Source organism: Carassius auratus, chromosome 21, assembly GCF_003368295.1.
Source record: "Carassius auratus strain Wakin chromosome 21, ASM336829v1, whole genome shotgun sequence".
In the NCBI taxonomy this organism is placed as follows: Eukaryota; Metazoa; Chordata; class Actinopteri; order Cypriniformes; family Cyprinidae; genus Carassius; species Carassius auratus.
In genome coordinates this window covers 9460361-9488087 of record NC_039263.1, presented here as the reverse complement: position 1 = coordinate 9488087, position 27727 = coordinate 9460361, and the positions used below count along the sequence as shown (strand labels likewise).

The following is a 27727-nucleotide window of genomic DNA, read 5'->3' as shown; positions in this document are numbered from 1 at the left end:
TTCAACATGGATGTAAACTATTTCATAACCTGCATGAACTATGGTTTAAACATGCATTTATAAAATATTTTATCATTACATCAGCCTGTTCCACTGATTATAGAGTGTCTCTGCTCGTTCTGCAGAAGCAGACAGACGCTCGCGACAGAGAAGTTGTTGCCACGGCAACCAAAAGGCTGATGCAAACGGAGGCTGGACGATGACGGACTTCGCTCGACTTCATGACGGGAGGAATTAAGGTGGACCAACACAACACAACGCAAACCAAAAACCTTTACACGTACACAGCTCTTTATCTATTCCTAAATAATAGTTCCCGGGCGGCTGCATGAGTCATATTCATATTAGTATGTTATAATACCCGCCTCAGTATTTAGTAACATTAGCTTGCTAATCGCAGTAGCCTACAACACATCCAAAGGCGTAACGTACTTAAATATTTCCCATAAACCTTCTTATGAAGTCTAATGAAGCTAGTTACATTCATTTCTTATATATAAATAATGGCGTAATATAAACTATATAGCGTATTCTGACTCATATTATTTTGTAACAGTAATATAAAGGGCTTTTAAATGTGCTTAAACTACCTACAGTGTCAAAAATGTAAATTTGCTTTTTACTCTTCACATTACAGATGGTGAGTCTCTGCCTCACTGTGTGGAACAGATTGGAGACACTAATTCTTCTCAGGAACACACGTCACAGTTTGTGCCGTGTTTGATTAATGAAAAATACTATTACCCGTTTTGCTGAATATATATATATATATTGCTTTATGTATCTATTTAGAATATTTAGTTGTACAGGGAGCAGACGGCTATGTTTACCCCAGCAGTTTGCTTTCATCAGCTGTATGTTCAGCCATCCTTAAGGCACCACCATGGGCTGGGGGGGCAAAGAGAGGGAGCGAGAGAGAGAGAGATGGAGGGAGGAAGGAGGGGGGAAAGCTGCAGGCATTACTGAATTACAGAATCCACAGAGAGAGAGAGAGAGAGAGAGACACACACACACAGTTACAGAGAGAGAGAAAGAAGCGATCTCAAAACAGCATCACTCTCTGCTAGACAGTGAACAGAATAGAGAAGAGAACAGAACAGCGTGATCGCACAAGCATTAGACAGAAAGACAAAGATATGAGGTTGATTAGACAGCAGTGAAATTACCTGAGGGCAAAATAGAAGAGTGGGGAAAAAAAAGAGTGTGGCTTTTAATCCTCTTGGCATGCGAGTGTATTCCTGGCTTTTTGGCAACTGAGTGTGTGAGTGGTCACCCTGTGTGTGAGTGTGTGCTGCAGAGTTTGTCAGTGGTGTTGGGACGCTTTGGACTGGAATGTATCTGAGTTAACCGCTGGGGGCTTTTGGGAAGACACAATGCTGGGAAAGGATTATATGCTCGCCATCATCATCGTCAACTATGACGGTAGGTACACAGATGCATCTGCACTTTCCTCTGCTCTTTGTTTCTTTGTCACTCTCTAGTTAGCGTGGGCTGGAGGTGTCGGAGTGAGCGGAAGAGTTTTCTATCCTCTACAGGATCGAAATCAGTCATTGTCTGTTGTTCTCATGCTCCACTGGTCACTCATGGACTTTACCTACAGGTGATGTGTCATACTAGACCCACCCCACTTTAGTGAGATGGACTTGATTTTGCTGGAAGGAGATATGAATCAACTGATTTTCACACTCGAGAGCCACACAGTCTAAAAGAAGTAGCCTGTTTATAATATTGAAAAACCCATAGAGGACCATGCATCCATGCGTTCGTGAACAACGTCACCTGTGCGCTTCTGTTGGGATTATGCATCTGTTGCAGGATTAGATTATGGAAACACAGCAGCATAATTTAGCCCACACAACATTAAGCATCAGATAGACCACTAAACTCCTCCCCTTTGTGAGTTCATGTGGTAAAGCTAGATATTTTTACAGTTTGGGGTAGAATCATGATTTAAACAAAGAACTTTACCGTTTTATGTTTATTAAAAAAAAAAAAAAGTTCAACTGCCTGAGATGTAGTATCAAAGCTGATACATTTAGTGCTAAAACTCTTACAATTAAAAGGATCTGCCTTGAGATCTTGCTGAAAGTTGATCGATAAAGTATTCAAATGAAACTTTCCAGATGATGGAGCATTAGTGGGATGATTTCTTCATTTTTGCTTTCATAAAATCCTTTTAATGGGACCAGAGCCTGTTGTTGACCACTAAACCATCACATTATCTCAATGTAGAATTCTCATTTTCTGTTCACAGAAAAAAATCTTCATAAAGTGTGACATGCTAAAAACTTGATTTTGATTTTATTATTGCTAATTCTTTCTAAAATTATTATTGATATATCAATTTTATTTTTTATTTAGAGACTACCTGGAAGATTTGTAAAAAAAAAAAGAAAAAAAAAGAAAGAAACATACATATAAAATATAAATTTATGCCACAACATAGGTTATGTTACACCATAGGACCTTTTAAAAAGAACTAGTGACGAATTTGTTTTCATAATATACATAATATATCACAGGGCCTTAAAAATAGCATTCTTCTTATACGTCCATGTAAATTTGAACCTAAAATCTTGATGTTTGCTATAATAAAGAGGACACCTTGTGCGTCAAGTACCCAGTGTCTGTAGAAAGGCAGAAACTGTCCTCACCGCGTACTCTCCACGTCATCGCTCTTAAAATAACTTCTGTTAAACACACTGAGTGGGGGTGTGTGTGAGAATGTGTTTGTTGTTTGTGTACGAGAGACTGTGAATGATGGAATTGCTTCTCCAAAAGCAAAGGCATGGACACCAAGGCATTTAGACACAACGCTGAGCGGTGCTGAGTTTACGCTGATGACAGGAGCCTCTGTTGATGTACAGGAATTGATTGCATTTGCGTCAAATCTTTCTGGCTTAATCAATTCTGCTGTACTTTCAGTTAGTGAAATACTGCCTGCCTCGTGGATGTCTTCAAAAGGACGCCTCAAATAAAACGCTGTGTCTTGCTTCTTGATTTATTGAAGGGCCAAGGATTAAGATCCAGATGGACATTTAGATCCACCTCGAGTCTTAATCTTCCCAGTCTGACCTCACACGGACATAACTGAACTGGGATTATCTGACCACTGACATAACGCCATTGGGATTATTTTTTTTTTTCCAGATGTAGCTATAATTATCTCTTTCTGCTTCTCTCTTTCTCTCTTTTATCCTGACAGAGTTTAAACCTTGACATAATAGAGCTTTGTCCTTTTCTTGGCGTTTTACAATATTCCCCTTTTTCTCCCAATGGTCCCCCTTGATCTTTTTACACTAGTTTATAATTGTTTTTTCTGTTATTAAAGAACTATTTTTATGTAGCAATACAACTGCTTTACACAGTGTTCATTCCCATTAAATGTCTAGAACCACAAAAGCAGGACTAAAGGTGCCATTATATTTACTATAGCGAACTTTGGTCAGCGAAATCGTAGCAATCAGTGGGATAAGAGTGACCCTAACCAAAGACTAAGAGTAGTCTAATGCATTTCTCTTTTCTCTCGCACTCTCTGTGTAACGTGTATTTACATCATACTTCTTCTTTACTCTAAAAGTGGCTGAACTGGAAGGTGAAAAAAATCTATTGATTGCAATCAGTGCAGTAATGGTGCCTTTTATTACAGTTGTTTCAGTGGCTCATGGGAATCAGGAGTGGTCAGTTCTGATTGGCCACGTGAAAGCTCTCTGGTTAAAGACACAATTCAGGCAAATGTTTTTTAGACTCTGCTTGCAGGCGTTTCTTAAAAAGCGTTTCAAAGTGCATCAAGAACAGCGAGGGATTGTCAATGGAGAGTTCCCACACTGCGTCTTTTATGTGCTTGTTGTCAATCTCAAGAGTGATTGGGTGTTGAATAATGTGTCCCGTTTTACTGTTCGAGTAGATTTCAGTAATTAGTGGTGTTTGAGTTGTGAGCTTCGGTATCGCTTAAACAGGTTTAATGCCAACTCATGCAGCTTCTTAAGAAGAGCTGCTATTTCTTTTCTTTTTTTTCTGTTCATAATATAGAAGATGTGAGACTAATAGGTTGCTTACAAAATAAGAATAATTTTGTAAGCAACCACTTTACAATGCCCTTGGAATCATCCAGAACTTCCTGATAACTGTAAAACAACAGGCTAAATACCATTAAGAGCACTTCAAAAATGTAACCTGATTTATGCCATTCAGAATGTATAGCAATGGCCTGGCAACCACCCAAACACAATTTTGCAGGAAATGTACAAATATTCCCAAACATTAAACTCTGAGATACAGAGTGCCAAATAATAAGCATATATCAAGCTTTTTCAACCTTGTAAGACTTACAGTGATGGTTTCTTACACTAAATTGGACACATACACAAACAAACGCAGTCCCTATGTAGCAATTTCTATAGGGACTGATCAGGCAGTAGAAGTTTTCTCAGGAGATCATCAATAATTCACAAACATCCTCTTCTCAACCCCCCACCTCCCCTGCTGTTTTCAGCATTCAGTCTGTTGTTATTGCTTCATCCTCATGACATAGCCTTGGAGTTGTTAGTGGGTGCATGATGGGAACTGCGGCACCACCTACGTGCGTAAAGCTGTGATACCACAATTACAGGAAGTGAGGTCGGATCTCACTGTAGCTGCATTCCAGTACGCTTATTTAGTTTATAACCCAGACTTTTTCTTAAAACCACAGACTTGCATTTGAAATCCATCCATCTATAGTAAATGATATGATGAATTGTGTAATATCATGTGTGCAAATTTGCAGTACTAGGTATTGTTTGAAAGAGATTGGTGACAGAATAACAGATGTTTTGTATATTAGCAACCGTTCAATTCTTGAATTATCCATCAAGATTTATCTATTGGCATCTGAGCCAGAGAAACAAGGGATAACCAATGAGGCATCTGTGTTTGAGCATGCATCCATTGCACCAATACTTAACCTGCCATCAGCTCCAAACACAGACAGTCTGCAGACATAATTCCAGGTGCACCCTAAATGGGGACCAGAATTAGACTGAGAATAGCTTTTCTTCTTTCTTCAGCCTTTTTCTGCCTGTGTTTTATTTCAGCCTGCTGACAGCATGGCTAGCCATCCAACCCAAAACACTAAAAATGTCATGGCAACACAGCATGATTATTATGGCCTGTCAGGAGCGGAGGCGAGGGGCGGCTTGTGAAAAAGAAAGGAGTTTGATATGGGCATGATTGATGATCTCTTGAGAGGACCAGAGACACACAAACACTAACAAAGACACTCACACCCAGACTCCTTTACGATGATGCACGAGTTGAATAAAGTAAAAAAAAAAAAAAAAATTGTGCTGAGACACGAAGATAGTTAAGTTAATTATCATAGTTTTATAGCGATTTTCCATATATAAGACTTATATATTTATATATTTGTGTATAATTAAATATGTTTTATGATGACTCTGTACACAGCTCACTCAATCGAAATGAAAAACTGTATATATTTATAGTTATATTATTTATTTATTTATTTATTAGCCAGTTGTTTAAAACTTTTCTGGCAGTCCTGTCTACTAAAGACATGACGTGACGAGTTTAATTGGACTGAAGCAGATTTGAGGTGTTGGTTTAGAGGTTAAACCATTGTGTTATAAGATTATTGTGGCTTTAACAGGACTCTATAAGCTCTCAAGTTAATTTATGCTTTAGAATAATTTTTTTATTGTTAGTTCATGTTAACTAATTTAGTTAACCTCTTAACTGCCCCTCCCCCCCATGAACATAGACGTGAAAGCACACAATTCAAACTTAAATTGTTGTAACTCCTAAACGCTTATGAATACAGACCAAAGGTTGGTCTCTTTTTAAAGAGGACAATCTGCAAATTATTGCAGAATGAAATCATTAAAAAAAATAGAAGCACATTTTATATAAAATAAATATTTTATAAAATATGTTTTAACCAAGGTTAAAGTTTATTGTAATACTTTGGACGAAGAATAGTATTTCCTTGTATTTCCTATGTTTAAGTGTAGGCATTGGTGTGTTTTTTAAATATAAACAACTTATTTTGAGACAAATATTTTGAAGCAAAGCCATTGCTAGATTGCACACAGACCTAAATAGTTAAAGGGGTCATATGATACGATATACATTTTTCCGTTTCTCTTTGGAGTGTCACAAGTTCTTGGTGCATGGAGAAGATCTGTAAAGTTGCAAAGACTAAAGTCTCAAATCCAAAGAGATATTATTTATTAAAGTTAAGACTCTGCCACACACCCCAAAGTGGCTCATTCAAACACGCCCCCACATGTCTACATCACTATGTGGAATAATTTGTGTAATGCCCCCATCCAAAAGAAAGAAGGTGTGGTTTCAGTAACTGCAGTTAGTGTTGAAGCAGCCATGTCAGGGAGATGCTGTGTGTATCTAGGCAAAAGCACTTTATTTGGCCTTCCGAATGTAGATATTAATAAAGCTATGTTCTGTTATCAATTTAAGTATTTGCTATTGAATGTTCAAATGCAGAGTTGTGCCTGTCGCGTGTGTACGAGAGAGAGAGAGAAAGAGAGAGAGACTTGTTACTCCTCCCTTTATCCTTCCGGAGCTCCCCCGTGGGACTCGAGACCGGTGAGTGGTGCAGGTGTCGCTCATCTTCCATTACTCCACCGGCTTCTCTCCGTTCCCATGGCTCTCGGTCCCGCTCCACTCATCACAGAAATCATTTTCAAATCAAGCTGTTTTCTGTTGGCCAACATGCCAGATTCACATGACCAACTGAACCCAGTGTGAATTGAGTGGGAAGATCTTTTGCCCTCATGCAAATTAAGCCCACATGACCACGACCACCTAATATTTTTAATAAATTCACAGAATTCAACAAACAGTGTTATGACTGAACCTTTAGGCTAAATGTGGCGAAAATTGTAGGATTATTGTTTACATTTCTTAGTCATTAATCATTAACTTAAATGTCAGATTTTTTAAAATTGTTTTTATTATTTTACAGTGTAGCCAGAATTTCATTTTCAGTAAACGATGGAGGCCCTTTGTCAGAGAAAGAACTTTAAAATGGCAAGTTTATTCATAAATTGAAATTTTGTGTTTCACTCATACATGTGCGCATAAAACTATTCCGACCAGTGTATAGAAATCACAATAGTTCCCTCAAAAAATTTACAATTAAAATGTACATTTTCTTAAGGCAGCACATGAAAATTCATGTGCAAATGACATTTGTAAAATGTCACCATGAGACTCACTGTCTCTTTCTTTCTGTGTCTCACTGTCTGAATGTCAGAGGCAACTCTTATACTCGTGCCCAAGCAATCTCGTGTCACTACTGACCCAGTTCTAGTGCTGAAAAACACACATTTTCAGTGTTGTTTTCTCCCCAAACGTCCCCTCCAGCCTTCTGCATTGTGTTGTTTGTGAGAACGGACAGGGCTATCCAGATGCATTGTGTTAAATGATTCTCTCGGGCGAGAGATAAATTCAGGCAAATATAATTCAGCAGACACAGCTGCTCTTTCCTGCTTTCTGTTCTGCCAGCAGCCCTATGCCTGTGTCTAAAGCACTAATTCATCAGGAGATCTGACAGGATGACTTTGACATGCATAAAAGCTGTGAAAACTTACACAAGGAAAAACCAGCCAATTGGCTGTAAGCTATCTTACCATAAAGAAGTGAAAAAAAAAAAAAAAACATTAATGACATTAAATGTAATTTTACTGTACAGCACTTTAAAATGTCTTTTTTTTTTTTTTTTTGGAAGAAAGATAAATGGTACAATTTACTAATCATTAACGGTATAATGTACAGTTTAAATCCCAAAGGTCCCTGTGTGGCTTTACTAGCTTATTTTCAATGTTGCCCTGAGAATGGTTTGTCTTTGTGTGTATGAACTCTATTTAATATATATAATTTCTATAATATAGTTAATTTCTAAAGCATTCACAATTGTTAATTTCTGGTCACCATGACTGATGAAAAGATGGATTTTTAAATTACAACAGTCACTGCTGGGAAATTGTTAAATATGCAAAAGACGGAGGAAAACCAAAAAATCTGCAGGACCTGGAGGATTTCTTTGAAGAATAGTGGGCAGTTTCACTCTTCAGAATAAACTAGGTTCTCATAAATAAAACATCACAAAACAAAAAATAATCTAGAAATCAACGCAAAGTATTAAGAATGAACAGGGTCATTTTTATAAAATCAGCTATTAATTTGTTTTCTGGACTATATGTAAAATCCTTTTATGTAAAATATCAGGCCAGTACTAAATGAAAAATAACACATATTTTGTATGATGCCTCTTATTTTGGTAAAATAATTAACATTTTGCAGATTCTGTCATTTTTGGCCACAACTGTATGAAATGTCAGTGTGAAAGAGACCGAGTGGAGATAATGGAACATTAGTCCAGCCCATTTTTAATAAGAGAGAGCTGCTTTTAGTTTTGACCTCATTTTAGGCTGTGTGTCGTGTGGGCAGATTAGGGCCTGGTCTGTCTCTCATGAGTAGATCTGAGCCCGGTGACCTCACCTCGGGGTGTGTATGCCTCACTGAATCTCTCTGTGTGTGTGTGTGAAGGCTGCTGGCTCTGTGTTACTTGGTGGGAATTGTAACATGGCACGTTTACAAGAATCTTTGTGTGCTGCCCTCAAGTTAACATGCATTTGAAATGCTAATAATATACTATAAAAATGCAGATTAATCCAGAAATCCGATCTCTGTGCAGATGACATCTGGAATGATCAGAGTCTGGCGATGGACTCAGATCTGCCTCCTGGATGGCGCACCATACGTGACAGCACTGGCACCTATTACTGGCACGTGCCCACGGGCGCAACACAGTGGCAGCACCCCTCCTACAGTGCAGAGGAGGAACAAAACACCATTAACGGCATCACTGCCAGCCAGATCAAGGTGAGATACTCTGATCTATGTGTGTGTGTGTGTATGTGTGTGTGTGTGTGTGTGTTAAAGTGGTTTTGTGGATGTTTTTGTCAGCTGTCACATCCCTATACTCTTGATTTTCTCAGACTGCAGCAGATGGCAGACGGGAATCAAGAGGCAGACTGACTGAAAACCCTCTGCCGTCTCTGAGCGAAAGGTGAGGGACTCGCACCTGCGCTGAGGACACGAGTTAGAAATATTCCAGGCTCATCAGATGAGAAAGTTGTTCCAGGATAATGACTGGCTGTAAAACAGTCCACTTATTACACAACATCTTCACTTTCGACTTAAACGATTTTATTATGTGGGAACAGAGATACTGTAGAGTGCTTCAACAGACATCTTTTATTTAATTTTATTAAACAACATCAACAACAAAAAATCCCAGCAATATCAATAACCAATGAGATGAGATAGCAATGATTATTCATTTATTTTTAGGGCTAGATTTACTAAACAGAACATTAGCGTGAGAGCACAGATTCTTAAAAACACTGATGGGAGTGAAAGTTCTACTGACAATGACATACTTAAACATGCCAAATTATGATTGTTTTTTGTTTTGTTTTGTTTTTTCTTAAATGCTAATAATGGGTTTCCATTATATTAAATGGAGAGACATTTTTACTTTAAATCCCCTGCTTCTCAAATTTTTCTTGTGAGAAAAAAACCCCAGTAATTAACCACATTATATGTTAACAGTCTCATTCATGTACATTCTTATCTCTCCTAAGGAAATTGAGGAGAAACGTAAAGTTGACAAAGTAGAAAAACGGAAGTATAAAAAAGAAACCTCTAAGCTATGCAGTTTTCTTCTGCTTAGTTGCACAGTTCAGTGGGCAGTTTTTAACCACATCATCTTATGTTTGACCAATCAGGATTAAGTATTCCAGAGTGCCATGTAAACAGTTTCTACATATTTAATGAAAGTCATGAAGGACATGTCTTCAAAGTTCTTGATATACTACAGAATAGTTTGTTCAGATGTGTCAACAGACACAAAATAATTGAGTAAAAACGTGTCTCCTACTAATTTGTTGCAATTGTTTTAATGTGCTGGGTGTAGTAACACATTACCCATGGACTGTGTCAATTTGCATCCTTGATGTAAATTAAAGTCTGGCACAGATTTGCAGCCAGACACACACACACAAAAACTAAGCCAAATTCTCCTTCTGGTGAGAAAAAAAAAAGCATTTTCTCTCTGTTTCCCCTTTTGTTTAATCCACTAATGAAGCCAGGAGACATTTATTTGAACAAACACGTTCTTGTACCTGAAGGTGGTATTACACACCTGGAGTACTGTGAACAGATGTGGTCTCCACTGTCTGCTAGTGGAAATGACAAAAGCAGTCCTGCTTCAGACAGCCAGTCAGGAGTGGCCTGTACAACTGTAAGATGGAGAGTAAAACAAGCCATTTTGCCTTTGGCTAACCTCCAAACGCTGTGATATCAGGCCATGAGGTCCCAGTCACACTAATGCTTGAACAAAAGCAAGCACTCACCTGGGGAATTGAGAACGTTGAGAAGCGTTTTCCCTCACTTTGTGGTGCTAAACATAGTCTTTGCCAGTGAAGGACAAAATACTGTACACACATTCATTTAACAGGCTGGAACGTGCCCTTATTAAGTGTCAGGTTTGTCATTGACTGACCTTTCTTCTGAATTTGTTCGGAGAGCTGAGACTGGCTGCTGCTAAGTTGTTTGGGAATTGTTGACAGCTACAGAGAAGGCAATTACCTTCACTTATTTTGTCAGCAGCTTCAGGCAGCATAACACATTCCGGCACATTAAGTTTCTGTCCTCAGTATGTGTTAAAGAGCACTGTTTGTGTACTTGAGCAAAACAAAAATGAATCATTTATTTTTCATTTAATATTCAGTTAAACTACTTACTCAGCTTAATTTGTTTTTCAGTTTAATGTAATATTTAGCTTTAATAAAATATTACAATTATTTTTAAACATATTTCTCACGAGACAAAGAAAGTATGTCTTCCAGGCTTTTAGAACAAACCAACAGTATGCAAAAATCGACTTTGGCGTCCATATGAAACGCACATTTTTGGTGTGCATATAATACGCAATTTTCATGTGCATATTATACTAAATTTGTTGGCATGCATATGATACACAGTTTTCACCTACATGTGAGACGCATCCATCGTGTAGCATATACAAGCCAAAGTAAAAAATTTGCATAACAATACCACAGTTCGTTTTTATTTGGCGTACTATTTTTACGAGATCCTGACACAGGCCCAGATTGGCTAATCGGGAGCAATGGGGGAATTCCTGGTGGTCCGGTCTTGTCATGCCACTGGGTTCAAAGGATGCCTATATTTAAGACATCAAAGAAGTTCCGCGTATGAAAGATATAATGCAGTTTGCTCCGTATTTGCAGGCATACGCCATATGACTAGACCAAAGTTTACTAATTGACTGAGCCAACATAAAAAAATAAGTTACCGGTACTCAATGTAAATGAGTTATAGTACTCATATTTATTGATTTCCTCAAATGGTTTGAGTTACCATAACTTATCGGGTTTTACAGTGTATCAACAACTGTATCCAGATCCTAACTTTTATAATAATATTCGATCCCACTTTATATTAGGTGGCCTTATACAGTGTACTTACATTTAAATTAATAATTTGATATAATTCACTTATTGTGTATAAACGTGCTTTTACATTGTACTTATATTTTTAAAATACCTGCATGTTATCACATCTGTAATTAATTTCTGTACAAAATACCCAGTCTAGGGCTTTTCATTTTATAGCTCTATACTATATAATTTTCCTCTCCGAGACTGCTGTTTATTATAGGTAGGAAGTATATGCAAAATGTTGTGACTTGTTCATAAGAATTTATGCATGAAGCTGAGAGTGATAATTACAGGAGCTGTTTCTTGTTTACAGGACAAACTACCCTAGCGGTCTGAATAGCCTTGTCTAGAGTATAAATGAAAGTGCTTTCAAAAGAACACCAAACAGAAAAATAACCAAGTGTACAGCATCTCAGGACTTAATTTGTATTCATGGTTTTTTTTTTTTTTTTTTTGCTCAGATGAGCCCAGTATTTAATTATGAGTCATTATCATAATGATGTGCTCTCTTGCTCTACTTCAGGCCCTCCTGGCAGGAAGAGTATTTCTGTGCCAACATGGATCCAGACTCCAAGGTAGAATCTTGCTGTGTGCTGCCCTAATACTGTTCAACATGTACAATGTATTACTGTTTTCTCTGCTATTAGTCGCTGTGCCCCACAAATATCACAAAATATAAATAAATGCAGAGCACGTCTTGAGGCAACCACTGAGGGTGAAAGGAGTTGGAAAGGAGCATCAATCAGAGCATGTTTAGTGATGCAGTAGGGTGTATACATGCCTGCATGTTGGTGGAGTGTATATAGAAGGTGGGGGTGGAGGGCTACGACCTCTAAATGCACAAGAGATGCAATTTTAAGACACAGCTTTATTGAGTCTGTGTAAAATGATCCACGTAGGCTGGGTCATAGATATAAGCTCTATACAAAACATTTCGATTTCCATCAGTCACCAGGCTGGTAAACGTTAGCCTGCTGATTTGATTCCCAGGAGTGAGCCATGAACAATTATTAATGTGCCTCTTAGAAAGACTGTTAACCCCAGGATGCTTCCAGGAGCTAGTTACTGTAACATGTGTACTGTGAGTCAAATTTAATAAAATCGTCTGCTAAATTTCTACTTGCTTACTAAGAAATATTTAGGTATGACAATATGAAAAATATAAATGGATGTTGTCCAGAATGTCAACTTGAAGTACAGGCCAAACGTATGCGACGCTGTCCTTCTCATTGAAGAGTTTGGTATAGAAAGCTTTTTTCAGTTCAGATTAACAAACAAAAACGGTATTTCTCTCGTAGTTGTGAAATCATATCTCACAATTTTGACAATATATGTCATAGATGTGACTTTAAATATCACAACATGATTCTATTTCTTGTAATTGTAAGTTTATTTCTTGTAATTCATGACTAAATATTTCACAATTGCGGCTTTATATTTCACTATTGTGACTTTAAGTATTACAGTATGACTTCATTTCTTGAATTATTTCTTGTAGTTGTGACTTTTTATTTTGCGATTGTGGCATTATTTCTTGTAATTGCAACTTTATTTCTTGAAACTGTATAACTTCATGTCATAATTGAAGCTTTATACTTTACAGTTGTGGCTTTAAATATCACAATATAACTATTTCCTGTAATTTTGACTATTTCTTGTAATTGTGTGAGCATATATTTCACAGCTGGGACTGAATATCTCAATATGAATACTACTTGGATTGTGTCTTTTTATATAGCTGTTTAGATCTTGCAATTGTGACTATTTCTTGTAATTGTGAATGTATTTCTTATAACTATGACTTTATAGTATATCACAATGTGATTGTATTTCTCACAATTGCAACTTTATCTCTATATTGTATATTGAGTGCTGTTAGGAAAATCTATGCATTTGTCTTTCAGTGTTTCGCTGTGCGCTCACTCGGCTGGGTTGAGATCCCTGAGGAGGAACTGACCCCTGGAAAAAGTAGTCTGGCGGTGAACAACTGCATCCAGCAGCTCTCTCACAGCAAAGCAGAGGGCCGGGACGCAGTGGGCGCCTGGGGAGAGGTTAGAACCGACTGGGCTCATACACATAACTCAGAATAGATGAGATGTGCGCTGTTTTAATTCAGACATGTTTGTGTGTGTTCAGGGTCAGGATATGATGATGGTCCTCAAGAAGGACACTCTCAGTCTAATGGACCCTGTGGACCGCAGCCTCATCCACTGTCAGCCCATAATCAACATCCGTGTATGGGGGGTGGGCTGCAACAATGGCAGGTACTTTGTACTTGTTCTATTTCTGGGTTTAAAATTCCAAAATTCCAAATTTTTTCCCATTTTCAATGGTATCATAGATGAAATCTGGATTTCCGCAGACACTCAGTTCACTACAGTTTAACAGAAAATGTTTAGCCTGGAAAATGACAAATGGCCAGTAAACCCCTTCAATTCAGTTATATTTCCCCATTCAGTGACAGGCTGAGACAGGTCTTTGAAAACGAAGAGCTTTTTTTTATTTACAGCTAAGCGGAAGCCCATTGTAGCTGTTGTGACTTTCCTGTAAAACACACAGAGATACGTAAGATGAATATTGGCCATCCATGCTATAATAGGATGTTTTACATGAAATGTGTTGCTTTTGTTTTTGATTTGTTTGTTATTAAAAGCTGTAACTGGCTATAGAGTAGAGTAGCTCCCCTTGTGAAAAAGAAGTGTACTTAATTGTATTAAATGTGCACTTCAAGTAGTGTACTTCAAATCCTGAAAGTGTATTTTTAAAAATAACTTATTGCAGATAAAATAATGTCCACACAAAAATGTTGAATTCTGTCATCTTATACCCATATCTAAACCTGTAAATATTGAAGTAAGTGGGAAACTAGTCCCTAGTATCTTCTTTTGTGTTCAGGTGAGTAAATGATAACAGAATTGACATTTTTGGGTGTACTATTCCTTTAAGTAATTTGTTTTAAAGGATATCCTTTCTTTAAAGGGGTCATTGGTTGCTACATTCACTTTTACAAGTTGTTTGAACTGAAATGTGTGTTAGCAGTGTGTGTACACAACCACCCTATAATGAAAAAGATCCACCCAGTGATTAGTTTATCATGTTAAATCATTTCCCTTTCTCATATCAAGCCATTCGCAGACAGGCCCCTCTCACTATTATTAATTGACACTAGCATGACCCGCCCTGAGTGAGTGTCATCAGTCTGTCATTGTTTCACCGCCGGAGCAGTTGCAGACAAGAATGTTTCCTAAATGATTGAGGTGTTTTGTTGTCGGATGTAATAATGAACATAGCAGTCATAATTTACTCCTGACATCTGAGCTGCTGAAGACGTAGTGGATTACCTTTGTTTTTGAAAAGAATGCGGTCCCTGATTTACCTTATTGGGTTTTTTTTGTGTGTGGTTTTTTTTTTTTTTTGCTAATCATTCATGATCCATCTTCACTTACAACAAGGTTCTTTTATGAATCTTTGCAAATCACCTTTCCTCATAAATTACTATTTAGTCTAAAAGACTATACTAAAGCATAAAATACCATAATATGTTTGCAGATAAGTAAACAGTCTCATGAGAATGGCTTTTTCACCCCACAGAAGAGAGGGGCGGGGTGAGCAAAGCTCATTAGAATTTAAAGGAACATGCACTAAAACTGGTTGCTGAAAACAGAGCTGATTTTGACAGCTCTGTAAAAAAGGGTGTTGTTTTACACTACTATTGAAAAATTTTAACAAAAGTATGTTATAGACCTTTCATTAAGACCCTAAAGAATCAACTTGTGGAAAATGGGCTTCCAATGACCCCTTTAACAAGTACTCTTTTTAAAAGGATGCTAAATGCACTTCTTTTTCACAACAGTCTTGAGCTTGCGAAGACGTTTCACGCGTTTTTGCATTATTTTGACTATTATTAACCCTTTTTCCTTTTTCTTTTTTAAACCGCCACTCGTGAAAACAGAGACAGGTAATAACTGCACTTTTTTCTTTTAGAAAACATATCTCGTGGTGTCTGGGTTCCATTGTGGTCTATGAAGTACAATAGTGCTCCTTAGCCATGTTATCTTTCATTCTTTTACCGTCATGGTTCATCTCAGTTTGTGTAATTTGTACTAAATTGCAAAACAAAATCATAAAATACAACGGTTTTGTCATTACTGAAGTACTAAATGCAAAAAAATATCATAAACGCAACCGTTTTTTCGTTGACTGAAGTATTGATTTGCTCTGCATGTCTCCAGAAATGCCTTCCCCAGTGTTCAAACAAACAATAAATGCAGATTATTGACCAATCTAATTAAAAGGATTTATTTACATTTTGTTTGGACATGGGGGTATTCACTAGTTTGTAATGGAACCATCAGTAGAGCATGTTGGCATGTGCCAATGAGAGATAGTCTTTGCTAGATGAGAGACATTTAAACCTTATATATATTTTGACAGTGTGCTCAGATCCAAATCCAAAAATAGACCCTTTCAGTCTAAATAGCTCCAGCTAAGTGTAAGTGTGGAACCCTGGTCTCTTTCTTTACTGAGATCTGCATGGGCTGGTGCAACAACTCTGTATTCGCACAATGAAGGTTTCCATCTCTCTCTTTACTGCCCAGACAATTCATTTGTTTGACTTGCATGTTCTCTCTTAAAAATTGAAAGCAAACGAGTGCTGGATTTCACGAGTGCTGGTATGCTGTGTGAGCTTGAGCCACAGGCCGTGTGAAGCACCACTGCTCTATATTTCTCCAATGTAATATTCATGAATGAAATATTCTCTTTGATGGAGGCAGCATGCAGCATTAGCTGCAGTATTGGTAGGCCCGTGTCACTGCGTTGCCTTTCGGAAAATCATACTGCCCAGAAATGCCGATCGAACTGTATTTCTAGAACATTGACATCTGATACTGGCGAGTAAAGTAAGCTAAAAGAGACATTCTGAGGTTAATGTGAAGAGATTTAGTGAATAACAAGATAGGTTGAGAGATTAGAGATGGTTTAGTGTCATTTTGTAAATACCCAGCTTGCCAATGTCATTTCCAGCTAGCAGTAGTTTGTGTCCTATTTTATTTGAGCATTTTACAGCTCTATTCTTAGAAGTCCTGCTCACTACTGTGGCCTTTCAGCGTGCTTATAGCAAAGTCAGAAGCAACTGAATTGTTATGGTGCCACATTATAGATTAAGTGTCCAAATAAGAGTATATGATATACTGTATACACTACTGTTTAAAAGATTGAGGTTTGTTATAATGTTTTTTTTAAATTAATTATTTTATTCAGCAAGTATAATGTGTTATTTTATTCAGTCATGAAATTTATGTATTTACATTTTTTGTGTTATTTGTATGTGTGTGTAGGCTTAGTGTTTCTACCAGGCTGTTAGAATAAGCATGAAAGTGACTGTGATGAGTATTTACTCCAGTCTCCTGGTCCTCTGTAGGGACTTTGCCTTTGTGGCCAGTGATAAAGACACCTGCATGCTCAAGTGCCATGTGTTTCGCTGCAACGCTCCAGCCAAGACCATTGCATCTGCCCTGCATGAGATGTGCTCCAAGGTAAGACCACACAATCCTGTTAAAGCTCATAATTAACATAATATCATAATTACAAATGGCCAGATTTCAAAGTCAGTGGATTACAGCGTTGATTGTGATCGGTCTGCTTCCACAGATCATGTCAGAGAAGGCCGCACTGCAGCCCTCTATGGCCCGTTCTCTCACCATGGAGAGTATCTCCCCAGAGGACTTCCCCCGTCAGGGTATGACCCCTGCAGTCTTTCTGAGAAAACCCGAGTGGTTGACTCTACTGTTGTAGTCTTTCATGAGACTTGATGTGTTTAATGCTTTCCAGTTGACTTCCTGGAATCAGTGAGGCAAAGGGTGCAGAAGTTTGAGGTGGAGTACATTGGAAACCTGCCTGTATCCAGAGCAATGGGTGAATGGGTTTTGGGCAATTCAGATGCTTAATATGAACACATTTTACACTCTATGAATGAGTTTTGCTCTTTAATACTCTTACAAGCTATTTTTGAAGAGTCAAACATGAGCACAACAGATTGTGGATCCAGTCTGGACCAGTATCTAACCGTTTTCTAACAGACCAGTGGTTTTAGCTGGCTATTAAAGATTAATATTATAAAACCAGGTTAATTGTTATTTTGGTGGCTAATGTATAGAGACCTGGAAACCCTAGCTTAAATAGCCTTTAAATGTGACCCTGGTTGTGCTATATCTTGTAAAGGTTTTTGTGTATATGCTGACAGGAATGGAAGTGTTGAACAGAGCTATCGAGAGCATCATGCACTCCAGAGACAGAGATGAGTGGGAGCCGATAGTCATCCATGTGTCTGATACAGTTATGTCTTTGTGGAGAGGAGAGGTGAGTATATGAGAATACTGACATTGAGGCATTTTATACTAGGAATTCTAGTGTACTGCATACTGCACAATTTGTACTGTATACTGTTTTTTTGTTGTTTTAAGTATACAATGCATTTACGGAGTAGTGTACAGAAAAATTAGCATACTATGAATAGTACACATATTTATATACTACAGAAGTAGTGTGAGTAGTATGCTTTTTTAATGTAAACATGGTCTTTCTGTGTTTTACTCTTTCTATCCCGTTTGCTTTATTTCAGGATGGAGATGATCCATTTTGGGAAAGCCAAGTACGTTACTTGACTTTCCTAGGTGTGGGTCATGACACACACACTTTCGCAGTCATAGTGGATGCAGGAACCCAGCGCTTCGAGTGCCATGTGTTTTGGTGTGAGCCCGATGCTGGGATCCTCTCTGAGGCAGTTCAGGCTGCATGCATGGTGAGGAAATACTTTTAATTGAATTGACTTTCACACTACAAATATCACACACGGCATTCATAGTTTCATAGCACTGATATATAATTTTGTTCAAACTCTTGAATGTGTTCGAAGTGCAGTATTTCTGTTGTAAATATCTGGCGCCCCCTCCAGGTCCAATACCAAAAGTGTTTGGTTGCACAAACTCCTCCTGTGAGGTCCAAAATGTGGCGGGCAGGCTCCAAAGTCAAACGAGCCAACTCCATGGATAGCTCCAGCTTCCCGCCTCGGCACCAGGGACACACACCTTCTAAAATGGCTTCTCCCGGCGTGAAGAAGGGCATGCTGGCATTTTTTGAGACATTCCGGAATAAACATTCAGCAGTATCCACACCCTAACAACAGCAACTCGGTGAGGGGGTTTGAGGAGGGAGATATGAGGAGATGGAGAGATGGAAGGAGTAAATTAAACATTAAGCCTAAAAAAGTTGAAGGAATATCAGTATCCTTTGCCTTTGGCATTTTTAGAAAAATCCAACTTAACTTCCCCAGTATGACCTCACACACACACACACACACAAACACCTATTTGCCCTTAATAAGAGTGTTTCGAGGATTAATGTATCGGAATGTAGGTGTGCAGAACAGCGTTTAAATGACATTGAGGTGCTGTGCTCTCACATTCCAAAAACTGACAGAACTCCAAATCCTCTGTAACATAAATACTGTTATAAAACAGTCCTCAAATGTGATTGGTAAAAGGCTCATTTTCACCGCACAGACCGACAGGGATTTTCACGTTGGTCGACGTCTGGCAGTGCAATGTGAATTAGAGTACACATTCTCTTGGACTTTGTATCACTTCACTTGTCTATTTGTTCCAGACAGAATGTCGGTGTATATTAGTGGTGGGGATTTTTCATTCACTCGTTCTGCAGGCTACACTGTTACGGTAATAGGTGGTGAGAAGTAAAGAGTGTTTATGAATTTAGTGGACCTTTATCAAGTAAACTTCTGCTGACCACGTTACAGTCCGGCTCGTGGACACTTTGTATTATGTAAGTTTCATCTTCAGCACTGTCCGCTGGTGTTTGTGCACAACATTCAGGTGCTTGGCTCTGTACAGACTTGTGCATGCACATGTGAAAGTGATTTGAGTGCTTGAAACAAATGTCCAAACTAGGGATATGCCGGTGTCCTGACATTTTATCCTACCCTGTCAGATTTTCCTACCCGGGTTTACTGCGCACGCGCACATCAATATCGCGTCCTTTGTCTCATGCTAAACAACGATATTTAATGTATCTGCATTAATGTAAGGGTAGGTTTAGGGTTGGGGTAGGTGTAGACTTTAATAAAAACGCAATCTAATTGGTAGAAAATAATATTTATTGTTGGTTTCCTGTAGCTGTATCCCTTCCACCTACAACCGCGAATATAACACATAATTACTGTATTTGCAGTACTGTAAGGGTATGATTAGGGTTGTGGTAGGTGTAGACGTTAATAAACCATAACTTTACAGTAGCATTTTTCGTTGTGGAATTGTACTACCCACTGTTTTAGTGGGAGGTAGGAAAATCTGACAGCGTAGGACAAATCGACAGCACACTTCATGTTGCGATTAATTGCTAATGCTTTTATCACGGTATTATCACGGTATTGAAATTAAGTTTTAAAAAAGTGGTAATAATACAGTAAAACAGGTTTAATAACTTTTATCTTATAACAAAAATAACTGAATATTTAAATACAATAGAGCATACAGAAAAATATATAAAGTTAAAAGTTTTACACAAATTAAAGTGCGAAAGAACTATAAAAACCAATAGGTATCACTAGTTTTGTCAAAAGACCCGGTACTTCGGTACCAAGTCGGTACTAAAAAAATTTAATGTGACGGTACCAGGTTTCTTTAAGTACCGGTAGTACCGAGGTCCTGTTCAAACCCAGTTCAGCGCTATGATTTCCGCGAAGCAGAAAACGAGGACGGAATCTCAAAATCCAGTCACGAAAATGAAACTTACATTTTAATTTTGACAGTCATGGAATTTGTCAAAGTTAGCATAAATTAATCAAATCAAATCTCCATATGGACCAGTATCTAAATATTAAGCAGCAAAAGTTGTTTGAAATATGAATCTGTGTTCTGCGTGTCTCTGTGTGAATTAACGAAAAGCAGAGACGTGCGGGTTTGTTTACTACATAGACTGAAGCGCATGACGCTTGCATTAATTTCAGCATCTGAGCTTCAGAGTTCTCTCTCAATCGAGCGATTTGAACTTTTCAGTTCATCTCAATGGACGCACAGCGCACCTGTATTTGATGCTCTGTAAACTCTTTGTGAAGGTGCACAACTCACCGTCGCTTTACTGATAGCGCTGTTTCTCACACATGCAAAGAGAGAGAGGGCGAGAGTCTTACCACGCTGAATCGACACGCTATATGTAAACTATTCTTTGTTGTCTTCTCCTGTCAAAATAATGGAGTTCATTTAGATTTATTCAACTTTTTCGAACAAGCAGAAGATATGCCGGTTTCTTCTGTAGTGGGCGGAGCTGACGTGCAAATGGCAATTTCATTGGCTGGCGCTGATTTAGTACCGTCCCTGTTTTGATTTCAGCAAATCAGTTTGACCGAACCCAGACAACGTGATTAATATTCATGAACCCAGCAGCTCATCAATTCATAGTGCATTGTATACACATTAGTATGATAGTAGAATTAGTAGTAGTATTATCTTTTAATAATAATTAATATGGTCTATTACAATTTTTTTTTACAGAAACCCTCAATGACCAAAAATATCTTAAGTATCGCCACCATTCTTAAGTTCAGTCAAAATGACAAATATGCATTCATTAGGCCTAAAGGTAAAGGCATTGTGCTAGAACTATTACTATTATTTAGTAAAATGTATGTGATACTACTACTACTGTTGAAAAAATTAATAAAACTTTATTTTTTAAAGAAATAAATCACAATATTTCTTCCATGTTTTAATTTTAAAATCAAATCCCCTTTATTTACCAAAAATAAAATGTGTTTAAATTTTATAAATTAAAAGACAAATTAAATTTGGGTGAAACTTGTTTACTGTTTTTCATAATTATATAACTTGTAGAAGAACTTTAAACACAATTGTAAACAAGTATAAAGAATGGCATTGGTTTTATTTTTAGTGCTAAAAAGTTTTTTTTTTTTTATTCGAATATTTTTGTGTTTTGCTTTGGTACCAAAATTGGTACAGAGAACCGTGTATTTTCACTGGTATCGGTACCGAATACTGAAATTTTGGTACCGTGACAACACTAGGTATCGCTTTACAATAAGACCTCATTAGTTAACCTTAGTTAATACTAGGGATGCACGATATTGGATTTTGGCCGATATTCGATATGCCGATATTTTCTAAATAATTTTGGCCGATGCCGATACCGATATCGATATATATACAAATATATACTGATATATTTAAACTTTAATTTTACTGAAGAGAAATCCATGTATTGTTTATTGTTTATTGTTTATTGTTAATTTGGATCCCCATTAGCTTCCACAAAGTGGTTGCTAATCTTCCTGGGGTCCACAGAGTTGCACAATACAAAAAAATCATTCAAACAAATAAAATAATAACAAAAATACAATTGCTAATCCAGTCACATCACAAAACTATACCCATACATATTAATAGTAGCAGCACAAGCAGAAGTACGTCTATACCTTTAACAACATGTTTACACAATTTCTTTTAAACACATGTGTTGAATTACTTTTACGTATATTTATAGGAACAACATTCCAAGCAGCAGAGCCACGATAAAATACAGTCTTTTTCAGCAAATTTGATTGTGGACATGGTAAAAACAGTTGAGACTTACTCACTTGACGTGTTTTATGATCGTGTCTAAAACCAACATATACAAGCTTTTCAAAGAAAAAACATGGTGTGTGATACTTGATTACCTTATAAAAATATACCAACACTCGTAAATGTAATTTGTCCTTCACTAAAAGCCATGATAATTTTCTATGCATATCAGCAACACTGGCCTGAAATTGATAATGGAGCACCAACCTAGCTGCTCTATTCTGAACAATCTGAAGTTTTTTTAAGTGCTTTTCTGATGCACTTGACCATATTATAGGGCAGTACTCAAGATGCGATAAAACTATTGACTGCACCACATCTTTTAAAACCAAAGACGAAATAAATGCAGAACATTTCCTGGCTACTGCTATACCTTTACCCATGCTGCTTACTATATGATCTATATGTTTGGACCAGGACAATGTATTGTCAAGTATCACGCCCAACAAAGTAACATCTGTTACTTGTTCCACTGGCGTCCCATCAATAAATAAATTCAAATCTGCAGCCCTAGAAATATTGTATTTTTGGCTAAAAATTATGCATTTAGTTTTTTCTATATTTAAAATTAATTTGTTAATTTGAACCCATTTAGAAATTGTTAAAAGCTCATCACTCAAATTTTTCTTTAGTTCAGCTGAAGAATGTGCTGCAGAAAACATTGTAGAGTCATCTGCATACATAACTATATTAGCATTATTAACAACATATGGTAAATCATTTATAAAAATAGAAAACAATAAAGGACCTAAGCAACTTCCTTGTGGAACACCACAATAAGTATTTTTAGCATCTGAAAAAGATCCATTATAAAACACTCTCTGTTTTCTATTAGAAAGATAGCTTCCCATCCAATTAAGGGCTGTCAATGAAAAACCATAACATTTTAGTTTAGCCATAAGAATATCATGGTCAATGACATCAAAGGCTGCTGTAAAATCAATTAAAACAGCATCAACCAGTTTCTTATTATCTAGACATGCTAACCATTCATCTGTCATATGTATAAGAGCAGTACTTGTGGAGTGTCCTGGTCGATAGGCATGTTGAGCATTGGCAAGTAATCCATTTGTACTAAAATATTGTAAAATTTGCTTGAAGGTAATCTTCTCTAAAAGCTTACTCAAAATTGGAAGTATGCTAATTGGTCTGCAATTAGAACCTAAAAAGTCTGTTTTTCCCTTTTTAAGTAATGGAATAATTTTAGATTCTTTCCAAAGATTTGGATATTTGCCACCAATCAAGCACCTATTATAAATATGACAGATCGGTTGAGAAAGCTGTCTAGCTACCATTTTTAGCAATTTTCCATCTAACTGATCAGCTCCACAAGGTTTATCATCTGGAATTGAAAGCAACATCTCTTCTACAGTAGTTTGATCAACAGACCTAAAATTAAAACTGCATAATTTATTTTTCATTATTTTAGAAATAGGACTACAGGCTGATTGAACATCATTGCCATACATGCTAGATCTTAAATTGTTCACCTTATCGTTAAAAAAGGTGTTAAAATAATTAGCTATCTCTAATGGTTTAGTAATAAACTGACCTTCATTTTCCACACACCCTTGATAATTATTTGTCTTCCTACACATTATTTCATTCAGTGTTTTCCATATTTTCTTGGAATCACCAGCTGCAGACCTAATTATCATGTATCTCTTCTGTACTGATTCTACCATCAATTTATTATTTTACAAATGTAGACAGACATTCACATCTGAAAAACAGGTCAATTATTTCACTTGGAGAATATCGGTTTGGCTCATCGGCAGAAATATTCATATCGGCCGATACCGATAATTGTCATTTTAAGCTTTTATCGACCGATACCGATGTTGTGCCGATATTATCGTGCATCCCTAGTTAATACATTAACATTCACAATAAGCAATAGCTACATTTGCTAACAAAGTTATTAATCCTTGTAAAAAAATAAAAGTCTTAGTCCATTTTAGTTCATTAAATAACACAATTGCAATTTTGATTTTGACAACGTGTTATTAAATATTGGAATACCTCAGATTTATGAATGTTCAGTTATAACGAATTAACTAATGTTAACTAATGAAGCCCTAATGTAAAGTGTGAACGAACAATAAAGAATCAAACCACTTTCAAACAATATATAGAGCATTGTGTAGTCCAGATAAAAATGTTTAAAAAATAGTTTTAAAATAAGTAGCCTATTAAGTCTAACTATTTAAGTTTTTGGCGCTGTGATGAACACCATAGCAAATCCACAAACCTGAATGGCTATTTAAATTATTTAAATATGTTTTAGAAAGTAGCAGCTGTTTTATTTCCAGGGTAACTGGCTGCATTATCTGCAGTTTAGCGCCATCTGCTGTCAGAGAGTGAATGTGCTTTCATTCAGCTCGTCTCTCATGTGTTCCTCCATGTGCTCTTCATGCGTGCTTGTTTACCGTATTTTTCGGACTATAAGTCGCATCAGTCCAAAAATACGTCATGATGAGGAAAAAAACATATATAAGTCGCACCGGACTATAAGTCGCATTTATTTAGAACCAAGAGAAAACATTACCGTCTACAGCCGCGAGAGGGCGCTCTATGTCTTCAGTGTAGACTACAGGAGCACTGAGCAGCATAGAGCGCCCTCTCGCGGCTGGAGACGGTAATGTTTTCTCTTGATTCATTTTTAGTTAATTTCTCTTGGTTCATGTCAAATTAATTTTGATAAATAAGTCGCACCTGACTATAAGTCGCAGGACCAGCCAAACTATGAAAAAAAGTGTGACTTATAGTCCGGAAAATACGGTACATCAGCGGCTCTTTCACACATGCATCTTTCAAGCAGCATACAGCGGTGTTGTGTATTTTGACCAGTTGATGGGAAAAGCATTCTTAAAATACATCCCAAATTCTGAATAATTTATCATGTATAATTATTCACGGTATTTAGAAGTGCCCATGATAACAATATTGTGCATATTCATTAACATGATATATGCATTACCGAATACCAGCACATGTCAAGTCCAAACACATCCTTTGTGATACTTTGAAAGGCCTGCACACTCATCTGTGCATGAGATGGAGCAGAACATGGAAAATGTATACCTGGGCTTTTACTTTTACCTATATTTTTCAAGCTATCAAATGTCTTACACATGTGTTATTGTTGTCACATAACTTCATGCGGGAAGAAAAAAACCTGTATGTGAACAGAACATCTGTGTTAATGACGAAAATTATGTAATGCTGACTGACTCTCGTCTCCGTGAACTGGAGTAGAACGTGGAGAAGTATACTTTCTGCTTAAGTCGTTGAATCATTAACTCAGCTGTGTGTTGCTCAGAGACACAACGCTTGATTCTGCTTTCAACTTTTTTCATTGGCTAAGAAATAGAAATGAATCATTTGAACATCTAAAATTTCTGCGACTAACGGTATGTCATGCAATAAGATGTATATCGCAGTTGAACTGAAATGTGTGAAATATTTTAAGTACAAGTATTGGTGTACAGTGACCTTATTCTTGTAAGACTAGTAGATGGTAGAGATTTTCTGCTTAGGTCACATTTATGTTCAGAAAGTAAATTTAGCTTCAGACCTATTAGGAGTGTCCGTATATATTAACAGTAAAAAGTTTGTGAAAAAGGAAGCTGTTTGCTTTTCTAATACACCTTTAAAATCAAATGAAGCTTTAGAATATTCAAGGTCGTTACTCCATCTTGAGCAAACAGAGCAATTTTCACACACAACAAACCGACCTCAGTAACATATTGCTATCAGTGCGAGAGTTGTACTTTAGATAAACCCTGCTTGTGTCACTGTCATTGTTTCTATTGTGAGCCCAGAGATGCAGATGAGGAGATATCAGTGACCCCAAACAGAGACATTGCTTGTCATCATAACCCTTCCGGTTTGTGGAGTCCTCAGTTCAGTACCACCGTTGCATGATTTTGCACTTGCTTGGAAATTCGAGGCTTCGCTTGGGTACTTGAAAACACAAGCAGAGTGCGTTGGAGATTTGAGAACTAGCCAAGTATGTACTTGGATACTTTTAACACAGTAAAGGTGCAGTCACATTTGAGCAAATCTTCACAAGCAAAATCCAGTCATCTCAACAGGAATCCTAACAACTGGGAATTTTGTGTAAGGATTCAAGTGTTGTGGATTCACTACTTGGTTTGAAAGTGACTTTTGTGTGAGCTATATATTACTGCTACACCTTTGAAAATGGACAATTCCCTTTTTGCCTGTGAAATTTTGCTTATGTGACTATACCTTAAAAACATTACACGATTTACTCCCAAAGGCAGTGTAAATCTTGATGATGAAGAACCCACGGGAAAAACTCTTGAGCCAATATATTTGCATTCATGTGATTGTAATGAGCTCTTTTTAAAGCACTTGACCTCAGTGCATGTTGATCTGAGACGCCCACAGGCACTTAAGCACCCACACGAATGCCATTGAAGGAAGTTATGTGATGCTATATCTAATATATGCAACTGCTCCTTCCCTTCCCTTACTTACAAAAAAAAAAAAACAAGAAGAAGAAGAAAACATATTATATCACAAATGAACTCAGGTCTCCTTTAATGCTAAAACAAAGGGGGAAGTATAGAAGCGGATGAGTCTTCAGCATGTAAGATCATTGACAAGAAGCCTTTAGAAGAGACTTTGACTGATAGTCTTAGATAACGTCATGTAGCACCTTGTGTTTCTTAATTTTTGTCCTATTTATACTCTGTAAAGAAATCTTTCTCTATATATTTGCAGTATTTCAGCACAAACTAGGATGTCATGTAAATGGTTTTGTATTATTCTTTGTGTTTGTTATTATTGCTGTTATTAATCAGAATGACATGCCTGCCCGAATCCACCGTTTGGTGGAGTGTTTTGGGACATTAAACTGCTTGAATCTCTGGCTCCGTTGTCATTCATTTTTGTGTCAGTGTCTTATTTAGATAACTCTTCTCCTTTCTTTTGTTGAGGGGAAAAGTGTCCAGAACAAGCAAATACAGTGCCCTTCATAAGTATTTGCACAGTAAATACAAAATTGTGTCAATAAGTCTGTAAATATGATTAAAAGATGAATATGAGACAAAACTACAGAATGTCACATTTTACCATTTTGTGATTCAACACAAAGATGTTTTACTAGCTAAGAATTTCAGCACTTTTAGAGTTTCATCTCCCTATCTGATGTTACTGAAGTCTTGCCTCGTAGGTCTTTCTAAGTGATCAGCTGTGTCCTGTCGCATTAATTCTCCAGATATATCCATTGCTTCTGCATTCTAAGTCTTGCCTTCGATGATGACACACACAAACCAGGATGAAGATGAGGAAGCCGACTCTGAAAGAAAAGCAAGCAATTTGGATGCTAAAAAAAATAAAAAAATAGAGGAAGTCAATTAGAAATATAGGAAAAACACAGAATTACAGAAGCTACACAGCAAGGTGCAAACCTCTGATCAGCACCCAAAATAGAAAGGCAAGATTCTTCACAAAAATTAACCATTATCTAAATGATTGGAAAGCAAAAGTGTGGAG

The 27727-nt window shown here is 37.1% G+C and overlaps 1 protein-coding gene across 4 annotated transcripts; it reads left to right on the top strand.

Annotated features, from left to right (window-relative positions):
• Positions 1–150: 150 nt before the first annotated feature.
• On the top strand, positions 151–27102 carry apbb3 (amyloid beta (A4) precursor protein-binding, family B, member 3). Of its 4 annotated transcripts, none has more exons than XM_026195766.1 (15): positions 151–239; positions 638–640; positions 1286–1422; positions 8720–8907; positions 9024–9094; positions 12073–12124; positions 13454–13600; positions 13686–13813; positions 15502–15507; positions 16972–17086; positions 17202–17289; positions 17382–17465; positions 17794–17909; positions 18172–18351; positions 18505–19606. In XM_026195766.1, exons 3-15 carry the CDS (start codon positions 1374–1376, stop codon positions 18727–18729), a joined length of 1449 nt encoding a protein of 482 aa, XP_026051551.1. In that variant the 5' UTR covers positions 151–239; positions 638–640; positions 1286–1373; the 3' UTR covers positions 18730–19606. The 4 variants fall into 4 exon arrangements, 3 of the variants coding, with proteins under 3 accessions (XP_026051551.1, XP_026051552.1, XP_026051553.1); XM_026195767.1 differs by having other exon boundaries at positions 163–239; positions 1298–1422; XR_003274778.1 differs by lacking the exons at positions 151–239; positions 638–640 and adding an exon at positions 26026–27102 and having other exon boundaries at positions 647–1422; positions 18505–18832.
• Positions 27103–27727: the final 625 nt, after the last annotated feature.